The 16,429-nt window shown below is 31.0% G+C and overlaps 1 protein-coding gene and 1 long non-coding RNA gene across 2 annotated transcripts; one reads left to right on the top strand and one right to left on the bottom strand.

Moving 5' to 3' along the window:
• Window positions 1–9,110: 9,110 nt before the first annotated feature.
• Window positions 9,111–11,850, bottom strand: LOC123216838 (actin-7). Its single transcript, XM_044637449.1, has 5 exons — window positions 11,696–11,850; window positions 10,919–10,989; window positions 10,379–10,772; window positions 9,686–10,299; window positions 9,111–9,597 (listed from the first exon to the last, which is right to left on the bottom strand). Exons 2-5 carry the CDS (start codon window positions 10,976–10,978, stop codon window positions 9,532–9,534), a joined length of 1,134 nt encoding a protein of 377 aa, XP_044493384.1. The 5' UTR covers window positions 10,979–10,989; window positions 11,696–11,850; the 3' UTR covers window positions 9,111–9,531.
• Window positions 11,851–12,239: 389 nt separating this feature from the next.
• On the top strand, window positions 12,240–14,297 carry LOC123230151. Its single transcript, XR_006505021.1, has 3 exons — window positions 12,240–12,533; window positions 13,377–13,468; window positions 14,102–14,297. It is a non-coding gene; the product is annotated as an uncharacterized LOC123230151 (long non-coding RNA).
• The last annotated feature ends 2,132 nt before the right edge of the window (window positions 14,298–16,429 follow it).

The following is a 16,429-nucleotide window of genomic DNA, read 5'->3' as shown; positions in this document are numbered from 1 at the left end:
TTTCATTCCTTATCAAACATCATATTCTCCTCTCATGCATCTATATATCTCATACATTTAATTAATTTCAAAATATACAATGTAGGCTTAATATAAGGGTTATCACACATTTTATGCACATAATTAAGCAAAATTAACCTATATCACATAAAATGACATTTTTGCCCTTATGGCCAAAATTACCTTTTTACCCTTATGGCCAAAAATTACATCCTGAATCCTAATGAATTTCTTTATCCTTTAAGCATAAATCATCTTAATTCTAATACCTTACACACTTATATAAGTAAAGGTTATTTAAATAACCTAACTCAAATTTACTTCAAGTATGTAAAGTATGAAATTCTTACCTTTTATTTGCTAAGTAGATGATTTAAGTTTATTCACCTTCTTTTCTTCTTTCTGACAACCTTAATCAACCAAAAATATGATCATCCATCAAAACCCTAAACTTGACATATCTTAAAAATTCAATTTCTTACCTTAGAACTGATCAGAATTGACAGATTTACACTTTTTATAACTGGAGGCACTAGAAATTAGGCGGTTTAGCTAGGTTTTTGGACAAATTTCGGTTAAGGGAAAAAGCTTAGCTAAAACCATGGAGTTCTCGGCAAAAATGAAAGAGAAAATGAATAGCATAAGTTTATAAGCCTTTTGGACCATTTTGCCCTTAACCTTTTCCATAAATTACTATTTTATCCTTAGCCAATTACCAAAAACCCTTAGCACCACCATATAATTTCAAGTGTGTCCTTTAATTTTAATTCTCACTTTGTCCCTTGAATCTTTATAAAATGACCATTTTACCTCCTTTGAAAAATATTGCTCATTTAATAGTTTTCTATAATTCTTTTGCAATTTCTTTACACAACAAGTTATAAAATCAACTCTAGGGGTAATTTTGGAAGTGGAGTTTACTGACACACCTGAATTTGGATGTTACAAGTTTGGTAAAGTGGAAAACATTGAGAGCGATGATGTGACAACTATCAAACACATGGCAAATGACATGGCATGTGCATGGTGACATTTCTACTTGATAAAATATGATGAGGAGGCTTGATTAGATGGAAATTCATTTGAAGAAAAACAAGAAAATTCAATTAGAGTTCAAATTTTTAATTAATTCTAATTTCCTAGTTTTTTTAAGAGTTTTATTTGCTTTTAAAGTTTTAGTTAATTTAAGAGTTATAGTTTTATTTACTTTACGATTCTTAATTAAGTTAGGTTATTATTTAAGTGTTTACATAGAATAAAAGATTGTTATTTGAATAAATTAGAGAGTATTTTATCAGTAACCTTATATACTTAGGACTATTAGCAGTAATTGTAATAATGAGAGTCCTAATTGTAAAAAAAAAATCTTATTTTACTACATTTTAGGATTATTTGCTATATAAATGAGTGTGTAAAACAAATTTGAGTAATTAGAGTTTAAAGAATAATTTCATGAAGTATTATTTGTCATTATTTCAATTCTTATCTAAGTATTATTTATTGGCAAATTTCTACCAATTTGTATAACTCTTCTTCTTTCTTTCTTAGACTGTTGTGAATCAACCAAACTTCTTATTTGTGGTGATATTCCTATTAAACAAGGGTTGTTAGTTCTTCTTCTTCTTATTTTTTTGTTTGGCTATTGATCTTAACCTTAAAAAAAACCCTTAGAGACATTACCTTAATTAATCATATACACAAACTTTGATTCTTGGACACATCATAAGAACTGCCAACAATTCAAATCTTCATATCAAATGTAAATTAGTGGATGTAAAAGTCTATAATAAATACTGTTACCTCAAAACAACCTTTGTTTTGGAAAAATAATTATTGAGAACAATGATTTATGAACACCTTTTCATAGGAATAATATAACTTTTCATAGTTTATAATACTGATATTAAAACCAATGTTATGTGAAAATAAATAATTTTTGAATTTATTTACAAATCGATCAAACGAAATCTTAACTCAGAAATTTCAACCCAAAAAATAGAAGTAAATAATATTATTTAAAGTAAAGAATAACCTATAAAGAATATCAAAGAAGAATTAAAACCACAAAGAATAGAAGATCAATTTCAATCAAATATGTTCAAATGTCTCAAATGTTTTTTGGGAAAGTAAGAAACATATAGATGGGTTACCTTATAAAAATTCTTTCAATAAAAAAGACATTCCCATAAAAACGAGACCAATGCAAATGAATACCGAATTGGAAATATTTTGTAAAAAAGAAATTAATAATTTATTACAAAAAAATAATAATAATAAAACCAAGCAAGTATTTATGGTGTTGCTCAGTTTTCTATGTCTAGAAAAATGTTGAATTAGAAAGAAGAGTTCCAAAGTTAATAATAAATTACAAACCTTAAGTAAAACATTAAAATGAATAATATATCCAACACCAAACAAAAGAGATTTATTACAAAAACCATGCAAAGGAAAAATATTTTCAAAATTTGACATAAAATCTGGATTTTGGCAAATACAAATTGACCAAAATGATAGGTATAAACTTGCATTTACAGTACCATTAGGATAATATGAATAGAATGTAATGTCATTTGGATTAAAAATTGTGCCGTTAGAATTCCAAAAGATAATTAATGAAAATTTTAATCCTTATTTCAAATATTTTAATAATATTTATAGACGATGTTTTAATATATTCATCTAATATAGATCAACATTTTAAACACATCAAAACATTCATCAAATTAATTAAGCATAATGGATTGGTAGTCTCAAAAACCAAAATAAATGTTTTCCAAACAAAAGTAAGGTTTTTAGGACACAACATACATAGCGGCGCAATAATATCTATCAAAATGTCTATTGAATTTGGAAATAAATTCCCTCTTCAACTAACAAATAAAAACCAATTACCCAAGATTTTTAATAAGTCTCAAATATGTTATTGATTTTTATCTAAGGTTAAGTCAATTATGTAAATATTTATATGATAGATTAAAAAAAATTCAAAGCCCTGGACCAAAGTCCATGTAATATCATTAAACAAATAAAATAAACAAATTGTATAATTCTCATGCCTACACATACCATATCCACAAATATTTAAAATTGTTGAAATTGATGTATTAGATATAGGTTATGCAAGAATTTTAAAACAGCTAAAGGATGCAAAAAATAAATAATTTAGTTTACATCAAAGACTTAAAATCTAACCCAACAAAATTAATCAACTATCGAAAAAATAAATTTTATCCATTGTCTTATGCATTTTAAAATTACATAGTGATTTATTAAACCAAAAATTTCTTTTACGAATTGATTGTAAGACTGTAAAAAATGTTTTATAAAAGAATGTTCAAAATATTGCATGAAAACATATTGTTGTACGATGACAAACGATTTTATGTACTTTTTGACTTTGAAATTAAGCACATCAAAGGAGAAACTAATTCTGTGTCTGGTTTTCTTGCCGTGGAATTTCTTTTGGGAAGGTAACCATGCCACCTAAAAACATAGTCCGAAAAAAATCGAAGACATTTTATGCTCAAAATCTTTAAAATACCAAAACTTGGTTTGAAATTGTCTTCCAAGAATATAAACAAAAAAGAGACCAAAAACAAAAAAGGCATAGCTCCAAAGATCAAGGAATTCAATCTTGGATTGAATCCTTCCAACAAACTCCAAAAGTGGTTTTAGTCATCATTGGAATAAAGAATACTAGAAGAATAAAGGAGAAGATGCTGGAGCAATTTGAAAAGGTTGCTCTTGCAAACCTTGAAAAAATCATTTTAAAGATTAGAGAAAAATAGCATAAATTACTCTTTCAAAAAACAAAGAAATTGAAATTGCTACAATTCCTCTAAAAATTCTATGATCAAGGCAAAAATATTTTTCAAAAAAAAAAACACCAGTAAATGTCTTGATCATAGAAGACAAATTTCAAATTGAAGACCCAAGAATTTTAGTAAAAAATCTTTTCCCAAAAGAATTTTACTCTATCCCAAATGATTTAAGAAAACTCAAAAGTTTTATGAATTCATCTTAGTGGATTCTAATTCTTGTGAATTTAAATACTACCAAAGCAAAGAAATTCTTGATTCTATCACTCCTAAATGACCCAAGAATTTTAAATGCTTATATATCACGAAAATCTTGAATCCTTCTAAATGGGGCAAAGATTTATCAAAACTCAAAAAATTTGCTCTAGGGTTTGACTCTCCGAGTTATGCATACTAAGATTACCAAAATGTTTGGTTTTATGTTTTGCCAAAACAATCAATTCAGACATTCTTAAATGAATTTTCCTATTGGTTTATCCAATGGTGGATGTTATATGGTCTCATATTATAAAATTTTCCACAATCTTTTCAAGAGTCTTTTGTTTTCTTCAAATCAAAGAAAAGGTCCAATTATATTTATCAAATATCCTTCAATTGACAAATGCAGTCAGCCCTAAAATTGGCAAATTTTTACAAAGCAAATCAATGGCTTCAATTGAAAATTTTCTTGTCCCAACTATAAGATGACAAAGATCACCATGACTCAAGAAATGGAAATGAAAATTCAAACTCCTTCTAACAATTATGTCCAAAGCAATGAGGATGATTATTTTAGAATCCTCTAACATCTTTACGAAGATGCAGTTAGAACAAATAACTCAAAGAAACAATGGCTTAAGATGAATGTCCAAAGATCTTCTCAAGCAAGATATCAAATTCAAATTTTTAATGAATACCTGGCTTGGAAAGAATTCTATAAAGATCTCTCGTCATTTGAACTCATTCAAATGTTACCCATTGGGTAAAAAACAATTTTAAAATTAATCAAAGAAGGTGACACCAATTTGACCATCTTACAAGCAAAGACATGTGAAATATATTCAACATATAATTAAGGAACATATAAAGTCCCCCAACAACTCTCATTGTAAAAAAAAAAAAAAATCCTTGAAAATGAAAATAATCCTTACTTCGGACAAATGCTACAAAGTAAAAAGAAGGTTGTAAGACTCTCTAAAAAGCAAGCACAATAATGCAAAGCCAAATGAAGGCTACAAGATTCCCTTGAAAGCAAGCTCAATAATGAAGATTTTTTTGTAGAGATTGAATCATCCCTTACAAAAGTTGAAAATTTCCTACAAAATTCAACAAAGCTGAAGGTTCTTGCATAAGGCTGAAAATTTGCTACTTAGAATTTTTAAAATTGTAATTATTATGTGTTTTGATTTCAAAGTGAAAAATAATTGTAATTGTCTAATCCCTCAAGTATAAATAAGATGTCAGCCTCCAAGGAGACCAAACTATTTTTTCACTTCAATAAAATTCCCTTATCTCATGTCTCTTTGAATACTTTGATATAACAAATAGTAAATGTTCAAATTTCAATACTGTTTTTAATGTATTTCAATCTATACTTGTTTTCTATCCGTGTTCAATTTCAAATCGGGAACATGTGCAATTCTGACACTGTCCAAATGGGGACATCACTTAAATCAGAATACAAAATTTATCATATCTATTTGTATGCACTTGGTTTCAGTGTAGGGCCTTTGCACCTTTGTTTGTTTTAATCTTACGAAGATTAGCGACGAGTCTTAACTGAAGATTGTTTGAAATGTAACGGGAGATAGTGAGGATTTTTAAATAATTTTATTTGTAAAAGAAATTTGACATCATTTAAGAGAAGTTTTCACATCTTATTTAATTGAATAACTTATACTTATCATGTCTTTTTTAAACTTTGTTTAATGTGTTTTGGAAACATTTAAACATGCCACAATTAATATTATGTGAATATTATAAACATAAATTCATGTGCCCGGTTTCTAGTTTACAACAAAGCTCATTCAAATACAATATGAGGTATTGATGTGAGTCATTTTCACGATCTCATTTGCCCACATACTGCTTTCTTTTTTAGAGACTTGATCTCTCTATGTTTTAGGTTCTAAGAGAAGACTTGATCTCATTTTTTTCTGATATTAAAAATAGAGTCATTTTTTTTAGATAGTTTAGACATTTAAATAGGTACTTAATTACCAAGAACTCTCTTATACCAATTGCCCTTGGTACTCATGGATGGAACCAGACCTGATGCAATGAATAGAGAAGCATCCTTACTCACATTGGATTAATCTGAGTAATATCGCACTAAACTAGCATTCGAATAAAAATTATGTATATAAATAAATTATACAAACTTATTTATATAAATTAATATGAAACTTGTGATTACGTATATAATTATTTACTTTTTTTTATATTTTAAAATCATCCAACTAAATATTATTACGTTAGTTTATACATATACATTTATATAATGGGAAAAGGACTATTTCCCACCCAACTTTTAATGCGTTCTTAAAATGTCACCCACGACAGAAGAAAATCCACTTTTCTCATCCATGACCAAACTGTCGTCCAATTTTTCAGTTAGGGACAGGGGTAAAATCGTCATTTTCCTTTTAAAACCTTAAAACTTTAAAATTTTACCGTTTCCCCCCTCCAGGTTTTAAAAATTAATAACTAACCCATCCTCAAAGTTTGAAAAGTTTAATTTCACCCTTAGGGTTTGCTTCCTTCTCCGACCACCACCGACGGCCTACTCAGTCGACTGATCTCCCATCTCCGACTACAAAGGACAACCCTTCGTAGCCCAGATATGGACGATGAAGCGTCATCCAGATCTGGAAGAACAGACGAAAGACGATGCTTCATCGTCCTTCGTCGGACAGCAAAGCGTCGTCCTTCGTCGTCTGGGTGGAGCGGCGAAGAGAGACCTTTTCGTCACATCGTGCAACGAGGAGATGAAAATCTCTTCATCACACCACCGTCGTCGCACCAGGAGAAGGAGGAGGCTGGTGACGAAGCCGAAGACGACATCGGGAGATGAAGTTGAAGAATAGGGGTAAAACTGCTAGTTTTGAAAGTTATGGGGGGGCGGCTGTATTTTGAAAAATATGGAAACCCTAGATTTGGGGGTGAAAATGTTAGTTTTCAAAGTTTAAAAACTTTAGGTAAGGTAAAATGTTAGTTTCTAAAATCTAAGGGGGGTGAATGGTAAAACACTTACGTCAATTTTGAGACGAATTTGATAGATTAAATTGAGGGGTATTTTTGTCATTTCATCTCACAAGGGTAAAATAGATATTTAACCCTTATGCAAACAGATATCATCCATATTAACGGCTCATGGGTGAAAAAAGTGGATTTCCATCTGTCATGAATGACATTTTAAAAACGCATCAAAAGTTATGTGGGAAATAGTCCTTCTCCCTTATATAATTTATTTAAACATATATAATATTACTCTTAAGCATTCTTACTCCCTTCCCCGTGAAATCCATTTTTGATGATATTTGAAGAATTCACGAATTCAAATAATGCATTTTCTGCGGTGAATGAGCAGTCATTCATCTTTGGGCGTATCAAAAATGGCAATGTGCATTTATATAAATTTGAGCGACATTAAAATTAAAGTTGTAATTCATTCTTGTAATTTAATTTTAATTTATTTTTGTATTACAATAAAACTACGAATTCCTAAAAATAATAATAAAACTATATTAATCTATTTTAAATGCATAAATAAATATATAATTAATATATGTCATTAAATGATTGTATGATTTTAAATTAAAAATAAAATAATACGTAATCACATAATAATACATCGTATATGTACTAATTTATATATCAAAAAATAAATATATATAACATTACTTTAAAAAAAAAAAATACTAAATTGAGTATCAACATATAAAACAAAAGTATCAAATTAAATATCAAAATAAAATAACACTTTATTATAACACATCATCTTAATATCATCTATTTAGAAGTTTGCTTTTATGGAGTGGACCTCAAAAGCAAAGATGTTAATGGGTTGGGCTGGCCAGGCTAGGCTAGCTCTAACTCGACCTATCGGACTAATAGGCCAGACCCTAAGCCCATACAGTAACGGGTCTTTAAATTGGGTCGACTCATTGACGTGTGAAGACACAAAATCTGACCCTATATATATATCGAGTCAGGCCTTAATCGAGCTAGCCTGACTCATTTAAACAATATTTTTTAAAAATTTAATTAAAATTGTTAAATATAAATTATTTTTTAATTATTAAAACTAAAGACAATACCCTAAATATTTTATTTATAATACTTCATTTATGGGAAAAGAATCTCATAATTACATGATAAAAAATATTATAAATTTATAATATAGTATAAATTAATTAATTTACATACTGTATAAACTATAAAATATAAATAATATATATATATATATATATATATATATATATATATATATATATATATATATATATATATATATATATATCATTTATTTACTTATTTTTATAAAAAAAACAAAATCATAAACATAAAAAATTATTTTTTATGATTTCAGATAGTTTTCAAAAGAGAGTTGATGAAAGAAAATAAGATTGAGAATATAATTAAAAAAATTAAGATTAAGAGATTTGTAAATAAAATAAAAAATGAAGAAGAATTGAATGGTTTATATAAAAAACATAAATTAAAAAATTAAAAAAAAATTGAACAAGTTGAAGATGGGCTACGCCACAAAGGCAGAAGCCATTCATACATTTAATACCACATCGGGCGGGACCGGGCTAATCCATGCATTTAATACTAAAACTCTAAATCCGGTCCGACAGGCCCATAAACCTAACCCAATACACTACAATATCAAAACGGATCATCTTATACCAAGCCTCAATTTCGCGTTTTAGACCAAACACCTCCATTTGCCCTGACCTAATTACCGTGTCTCATAAGATAGCCATCTTTACGTTTCAATTTCCCTTATTTCAAATAATTATCCATTCTTTGAATGACAAAACAACACCTCATCCTGCTATTACAATCTCTCTCATCTTTTCCTTCGATGCCAAGTATATACCAAACCACAATAAGACAAAGCCAAAATTTATCATCCGTCACCCCAAGAAAATAAAAAGATTACCATCCCCTTTTTTTTTCTTTTGTTTTCCTCCTGATCACAAATTTATAGTATGCCGGCATTTGAGATTGAAGAAAAAGACAAAACAGTTTGACAAATTTCAAACCAAGTATTTAAATATAATTATTTCCATATGGGAGTTTATGGCAAGCAAAACACTAAAGATAAAGTTTCTCATACAATAACTATTAACATTAATTGTTCTCAGGGAAAATAAAATAAAATAAGCCCTTCAAATACGAAAATTTTAGAATAAGAAAGGCAAAAGCATCACAACCACTCTTCATCTCCAACTACATGCATTCCTACTAAAAAAGACGATATGGGTGAACCCCAAGATGATGTAAGTGTGAATTTGTCCATCAAATCCCGAGGAACCATTCAAATTAAAAGACCAGAAGAGAGGCTTTTATGTTACAACAATATAGTAATTACACTCTCCCTTCAATGACAACCCCAATCCTGACCTCTGACACTTCTCCACGTCGACCGGCATGAGTCCACATGACACAGACACAAAAACCAACGAAATGCAAAAGGAACTCACCATCAAAGAACTTTGACAACTTAGAAGCACTTCCTGTGGACAATGGATGGACCCGACTCATCGTACTCACCCTTAGAAATCCACATCTGTTCAAAATCGATGTTCGCATTTATGTTATTAAACTACAATTCTAAAACTTTATGCAAAAAGAATAAACGTTGAATGAGTATTCACCTGTTGGAAGGTGCTCAGCGATGCAAGGATTGATCCTCCAATCCAGACACTGTATTTTCTCTCTGGGGGAGCTACAACTTTAATCTTCATGCTGCTTGGAGCAAGGGCTGTGATTTCCTTGCTCATACGATCAGCAATACCAGGAAACATGGTTGATCCACCACTGAGAACGATGTTACCATAGAGATCCTTTCTGATATCAACATCACACTTCATGATGGAGTTGTAGGTGGTCTCGTGGATACCAGCAGCTTCCATACCGATGAGTGATGGCTGGAAGAGGACTTCTGGGCATCGGAATCTCTCAGCTCCAATAGTGATGACTTGGCCATCTGGCAGCTCATAGTTCTTCTCAACTGAAGAGCTGCTCTTAGCAGTCTCAAGTTCTTGCTCATAGTCAAGGGCAACATAGGCAAGCTTCTCCTTCATGTCACGGACAATTTCCCGTTCAGCAGTGGTGGTGAACATGTAACCTCTCTCAGTAAGAATCTTCATCAATGCATCAGTGAGATCACGACCAGCAAGATCCAAACGAAGAATTGCATGTGGGAGTGCATAACCCTCATAAATTGGCACAGTGTGAGACACACCATCACCAGAATCCAGCACAATACCTGTTCAAACAGATGGCAGTTGTAGCATCAAACAAAAAATTGATTCTTAGAATTAAATTTAGAAATGATTTATACGAACCAGTTGTACGACCACTGGCATAGAGAGACAGAACGGCCTGGATAGCAACATACATGGCAGGGACATTGAATGTTTCAAACATAATCTGGGTCATCTTCTCTCTGTTAGCCTTGGGGTTTAAGGGTGCCTCAGTGAGAAGCACTGGGTGCTCTTCGGGGGCAACACGAAGCTCATTGTAGAAAGTGTGATGCCAGATCTTTTCCATATCATCCCAGTTGCTCACAATACCATGCTCAATGGGGTATTTCAAAGTAAGAATACCTCTTTTAGATTGGGCCTCATCACCTACATAGGCATCTTTCTGCCCCATCCCAACCATGACACCAGTGTGTCTTGGCCTGCCCACAATACTAGGAAACACTGCCCTGGGAGCATCATCACCAGCAAACCCAGCCTGCAATTCACACAAATTACATCATAATGGTCTACTACAAGTCACAACCTCTTAACAAGCGATAAAACTATCATAATGGTCTACTACAAGTCACAACCTCTTAACAAGCGATAAAACTAAGTAATTTTAATAAAGAACCAACTAACCTTCACCATGCCAGTTCCATTGTCACAAACGAGAGGCTGAATATCCTCAGCATCGGCCATTTTCTATATATCTATAAATAAAAACACAAAGAAGCAAAGTCAATAAGCTGTTCAATCAATCACCATCTTCAACCAAATCAAGACTTTAAAATCCAACCCATCTCTACAGGACAAGATGCTCATTTGATGAAAAAAAAAAAAAAAAACTATTCATATTATCAATCTAATAGTTCCAAGACCAAAAGTTTTAACAACAATTATCCGTTATCAAACAATTTATTACTTAATCAGTTCAAAATTCAATAAAAATGACGACTTTCCTAGATCTAAGAGCTATATACCAAATAAACAATTAAATGAACAAAAAATCATAGATCTGTTTAATCAACAAAAAGATCAAGTAATCAAATCTCACAATCAATCATTCCTAACAACTTAAAATCAAAAGATTCGATTCAGATTCACTTCAATCACATATATCAACCTCACTAGGCTTCTAGATCTTAGATCTCAGTTCCAGAGCCACAAATCTCACACCAGGACCCTAGATCTAGCTCCTTATCACTTTAATCAGATCTCAAAAAGGAAAAGGTCCACCGATTCTTTCAACCGATCAAAATAAAGCATCAAAATTCACAAATAAAATTAGATCAAGCAGCTCAATTAGCAAAACTCAATAATCTCATGCACAAAACAGCGGTTCATTATAAAAATTTAAAAAAAAAAAAATAAGAAGAGAGATACAAAGAGAGTAAAGAGAAGCGAGATATAGCTTACTTAGAAGAGAAGAGACGACGACGGCGAAGAGTGAGTGAGGAAGTGAGGTTCTCTCTCTCTGAATGGTGAGGAGAAAGAGAAAATATTTGAAGCGTGTAGAGTGAGAGAGTGGAGAAAGTATAAATATTAAAGGGCAAAAATTTTTAAATTCACATGAAATTTCCAGTAAATTTTGGAGGAATCATTTGCACCACGAGAAAAAGATTGGCTGACCTGGCTGACAGCCTTTTTCCTTTTTCGTTTTTCCCCCCTTAATATTTTTAGATGAACACAGTACAAAATATATGTGATGAGCATACTTATTTAAAGAAGATTTTTTCAGAAAACTAAAAGAGTAACTCACTTTTCCCAACCCAAGGTTTGATAAAAAAACACTTTCTTACCCTTAGTTAACATTAATAACATTTTCCCACCTAAATAGTAACTCTGTTAACAGAGAAATTAGAATAAAGGGGCAAATATGTAAATTTGTTTTGAATGAAAAAATCTGGAGCGTTGGGCTCAAGGTTTAGATTTCTTATCTGGATGATACAAGTTTAGTCTCTCTCTCCTTTCAAAACCATTTTTCTCGCATTTTCTTCTTCTTATTTCCTTGAGATTCTTTCTGTGACTTCCTCTTCCATTTTTTCTTCTCTTTTGATTTTCTTTATACATGGGTGTTGCTTGGTTCATAAACCCTAAACCAAGTTCTGCAAAAACAAAAGCAAACGTTAAACCTAGTTTTATCAAATTGTACCTTGTCGATTCATGACTAGTGTTACAATTTTTGGAAGATGGTTGTGGTGGACATTAGACAATCTTCACCGGCAACAAGAAGACATGAGTGGTCGACTTCTGGGTAAGTTTTCCTCTCTTGTATGTGGTTGAATACCTTTGCCTCTTTGCAATGTTAGTCTCTTCTGGGTTAGTTTCCCTCAAAAGATGCGTTTGGAAGTTCTACGTAATTCATAAGTAGTTTTAAATACCTTTGCCTCTTTGTAATGTGAGCCAAAATAGACAAACAATTTTTTAGAGGATGAAAGAATTTATTGGACAAATTTCCGCTGGAAGAACACATATATTTATCGAAATACAAGTAGTGTGTATGCTCTTTTTAGTTTTATCAATTTTCTTGTTGAAATGGCTTATGAAAATTCCATTCGAAGAGCCTCCTGTTCAGGGAAGGTTTTGATATTTTTTTCAAATCATACGAGTCTGCATGTGTAGATTTTACCTCAAGGAAGGTCAACCACATTGAAGTATGGTAGAATAAAATTGAAGTTATAACTTAGTTGCTTTGATTTTTTTTGCCTGTCATGTGTATGTTTAATTAATCATAGTGAACATTTCTACCATTCTTTCATAAAAACGAGATACAAGGAAGTTTGACACTGAAAGACTTGAATCCACGCGTCACTCTTTATATGGAATACCATGTGTTGCATCTATTCTAGTTTCTTATCTATTCAAAGTCTATTGGCAGTAGGAACACAGCCAGTAAAACCTTTTTTTTTTTTTTTAGTAATAGTTACTAAAATTTCCAAATTATTGGAGCTTATAATTTTTGGTGTAACAGGGCATTTTTAATATGTATGATACTGTTGTTGGTAATTACCTTAGAGAATAAGCATTTTTACTTTTTATTTGATATGACACATATATTGATTCCTCGACTTTGATATTTGTTCTTTTCTGATTTTAGGGACGGTAGAATAAAGGTGATTTGCAACTATAATGTTGAAGGAAGGGCTTCTTGTAACTGATCCTAGGCTATTACTTTTCAAACATTTGGAGGTTTGTAATCAAGTTGCTAAATTTTATTTGTCTTTTTTAAAAGTGAAATAATCTATGTCATATTTTAGTTGGCACAACTTTTGACACCATTTTGCTTCTTAACTATGCATTTCATTTTTCTGATACATAAAATATTATGTTTATATTTGTTTCTCTGACACTTGCAACAAAATCAAGGTTTTTTTGTCAGCATCTCAAATGAAAATGAAATCTAGGTACTGATTCTTTGTATTCGGAGCTGCAAGTTCTTGTTCTAGTTACACCTGTGAATTTTGCATTCTAAGTATAAGAAATTGTCTTTTCAGGATTTTATTTTTGATCTAGCTCTGGAACTGATTTAGTTTTTTATTTTGTTTTTCTAGGTAAGTGAGTTAACTTATTCACTGTTATTTGAATCCTAAGCTTAGAAGATGCTTCCTGCAAATTTATTGTCCTTCACCATTTGCCCACTTACCTATCCAAATTTAAGAACAATTAGGAATGCTATGTTTACTTTTTACCTGCTGGGTGGATCTTCTTTTCAAGTTAAATGGAATGGACTATGATTGTGTTGCAATGCAAGAGGAGTTTTTGTCTTTATTAGTTAGAGATTTTGGTTATATTAGTTTCTGACTTTGGCTACTTGAGTTGCAGATTTTAGCTGAAAACCATTGCAGATAAAGGATTGCAAACTTTTGTAAAGTTTAAACCGTTGTTCTGCAAGACTTCTATGAAGTGTTGGTGAATTGTTTGTATGGTTGAAACTATTAATATAGAATTCACAGTTTTTTGTTGGAATTTTTTTGTAAATATTGTAACATCAACAATGAATACAAGATTTTGTAAATTATTTTTCTGGATTTTAAATGTAATTGAGAAATTGACATAATATATCAGCAATACAAGTGCAGAAAAATAATCTAAAGTAATTATAAGCAATTCAAACGTATAAGTCCTATATTATTAACATGAAAATACAGGAAATTTAAACATGAAATTACCGGTAGTATTACTTTTTTATTTTAATTATAAAGAATATTTAAGTCATTATATTAACTATATAAATAAAAAAATATATATATATATTAATAAGGATAAATTAGGTATGTCAAATACAAATTAAGGGTATATAAGTAATTTTGTATTAATAAGAATATAAAATAATAAAAAATCAACCCTAAAGGGTATTACAGTAATTGTATATTTTAGTGTACTATTTCTGTTAACTGAGTTAGTTTTTGGGTGGAAAAATGCTAACTAAGGGTGCAAAAGGGTTTTTCCACCAAAACTTGGGTGGGACATGGCAATTACCCTAAATAAAATTAGAAAATTCTTATATAACATATTTGATTGAAATGATTAAAAAATTATATATAAATGATTCTCGAATACAATTCTAACTTTAAATTATTTTAAAATTCAAAAATTTTAATTGTATTATTTTCAAATTAAAAAAAAACATCACAAATGAATATTTTATTTAAAAAATTAAAAATAAAAATTAATAAAGAAACATAAACTAAAAATCTATTTTAGTAAATAACTTTTTATCGCCCAATTAACTCTTCAATTTAGGTTACAATCATAATTACAAAAATTAAAATTAATTATCAATAAATAATAAAAAGTCTTATATTTTTAAATGGTAGAATAAATTAAATAATAGGATTAAATTATCATATATAATTCATTGTGTAATCAAATTTACTTGCAGACTTCTTCTATGTTCTACTTAAATCATTTAAAAAGCAATGACTTGAATTTATAAACTTTCTATTTTGGAATATCTTGCCTACCCATGTTTGATTTTCAATTTTGGACGGTTGGATTTTGTCTTTAGGCGGCTGTGCAAAAGTGTTCGATCACCGATACCTCCGAGCCGAGCTGATGGAGTGTCGTCTAGCTGGCTTGGCTCCGAAGTTTTTCAAATTTTCAACTTCAACGCAAAGTCTTTGGAGGTTGAGGAATCAAACCAAAACAAATTATTATTTTTTTTGGGAATATAAATTTCAAGGTGTCAACTGTAAATTTAGATTTATATAAGGCCAAACGACTATGTCCCACCTAAGGTTTAGCGTTTTCTCAAATATCCCCCCCTTTAACTATAGAAACACCAAACACCCACTCATGATCGGTTAGATTTAATAAAATTCTAACGGTAGTAAGGGTAAAATCATTATTTTCGCTATAATATTAAAAATAAATTAAAATAGAATATAAGTTTGCCCCCCTAAACTTTAAAAACTAATATTTTTACTCAGCCTAAGTTTTAAAAAATCGCAGTTTCACCCTAGGGTTTGGTTTTGAAATCTCCGGTGACCTCTCCGGCTCCGTTGCCGACGGCCTCTCCCTCCCGAAGCAACCTCTCCTTCCGACGATCCCTTTTCTCCCATTTGGAGGTCCGATCGACGCCCGGAGACGCCGTGGGAGACGAAAAACTTCGTCGAGGAAGACGAAGAACTTTGTCTTCCCCGACGAAGTTTTTCGTCTCCCACGACGTCTCCGGGCGTCGATCGGACCTCCAAATGGGAGAAAAGGGATCGCCGGAAGGAGAGGTTGCTTCGGGAGGGAGAGACCATCGGCAACGGAGCCGGAGAGGTCACCGGAGATTTCAAAACCAAACCCTAGGGTGAAACTGCGATTTTTTAAAACTTAGGCTGGGGGAAAATTTTAGTTTTTAAAGTTTAGGGGGGCAAAAAGAGATAAAATTTTTAGGCGTTAGGGTTCTGTTAAATCTAACCGGCCATGGGTGGGTGTTTGGTGTTTCCATAGTTAAAGGGGGGACATTTGAGAAAACGCTAAACCTTGGGTGGGAAATAGACCTTTGGCCTTTATATAATTATCATTTGAAATATTATCAAAATATTTTTCTCTTATAATTGAATCTGAAATCACAACAAAAAAATCTGTAACTTGTATATTCAGTGTTAGTTTAGTGTTTGTTTTATTTTTTATTATTCAATAAAATTTAAATTGAAATAT

Source organism: Mangifera indica, chromosome 1 (assembly GCF_011075055.1).
Source record: "Mangifera indica cultivar Alphonso chromosome 1, CATAS_Mindica_2.1, whole genome shotgun sequence".
In the NCBI taxonomy this organism is placed as follows: domain Eukaryota; kingdom Viridiplantae; phylum Streptophyta; class Magnoliopsida; order Sapindales; family Anacardiaceae; genus Mangifera; species Mangifera indica.
The sequence above is the reverse complement of the archived record's forward strand: the minus strand, read 5'-3'. Positions and strand labels throughout refer to the sequence as shown.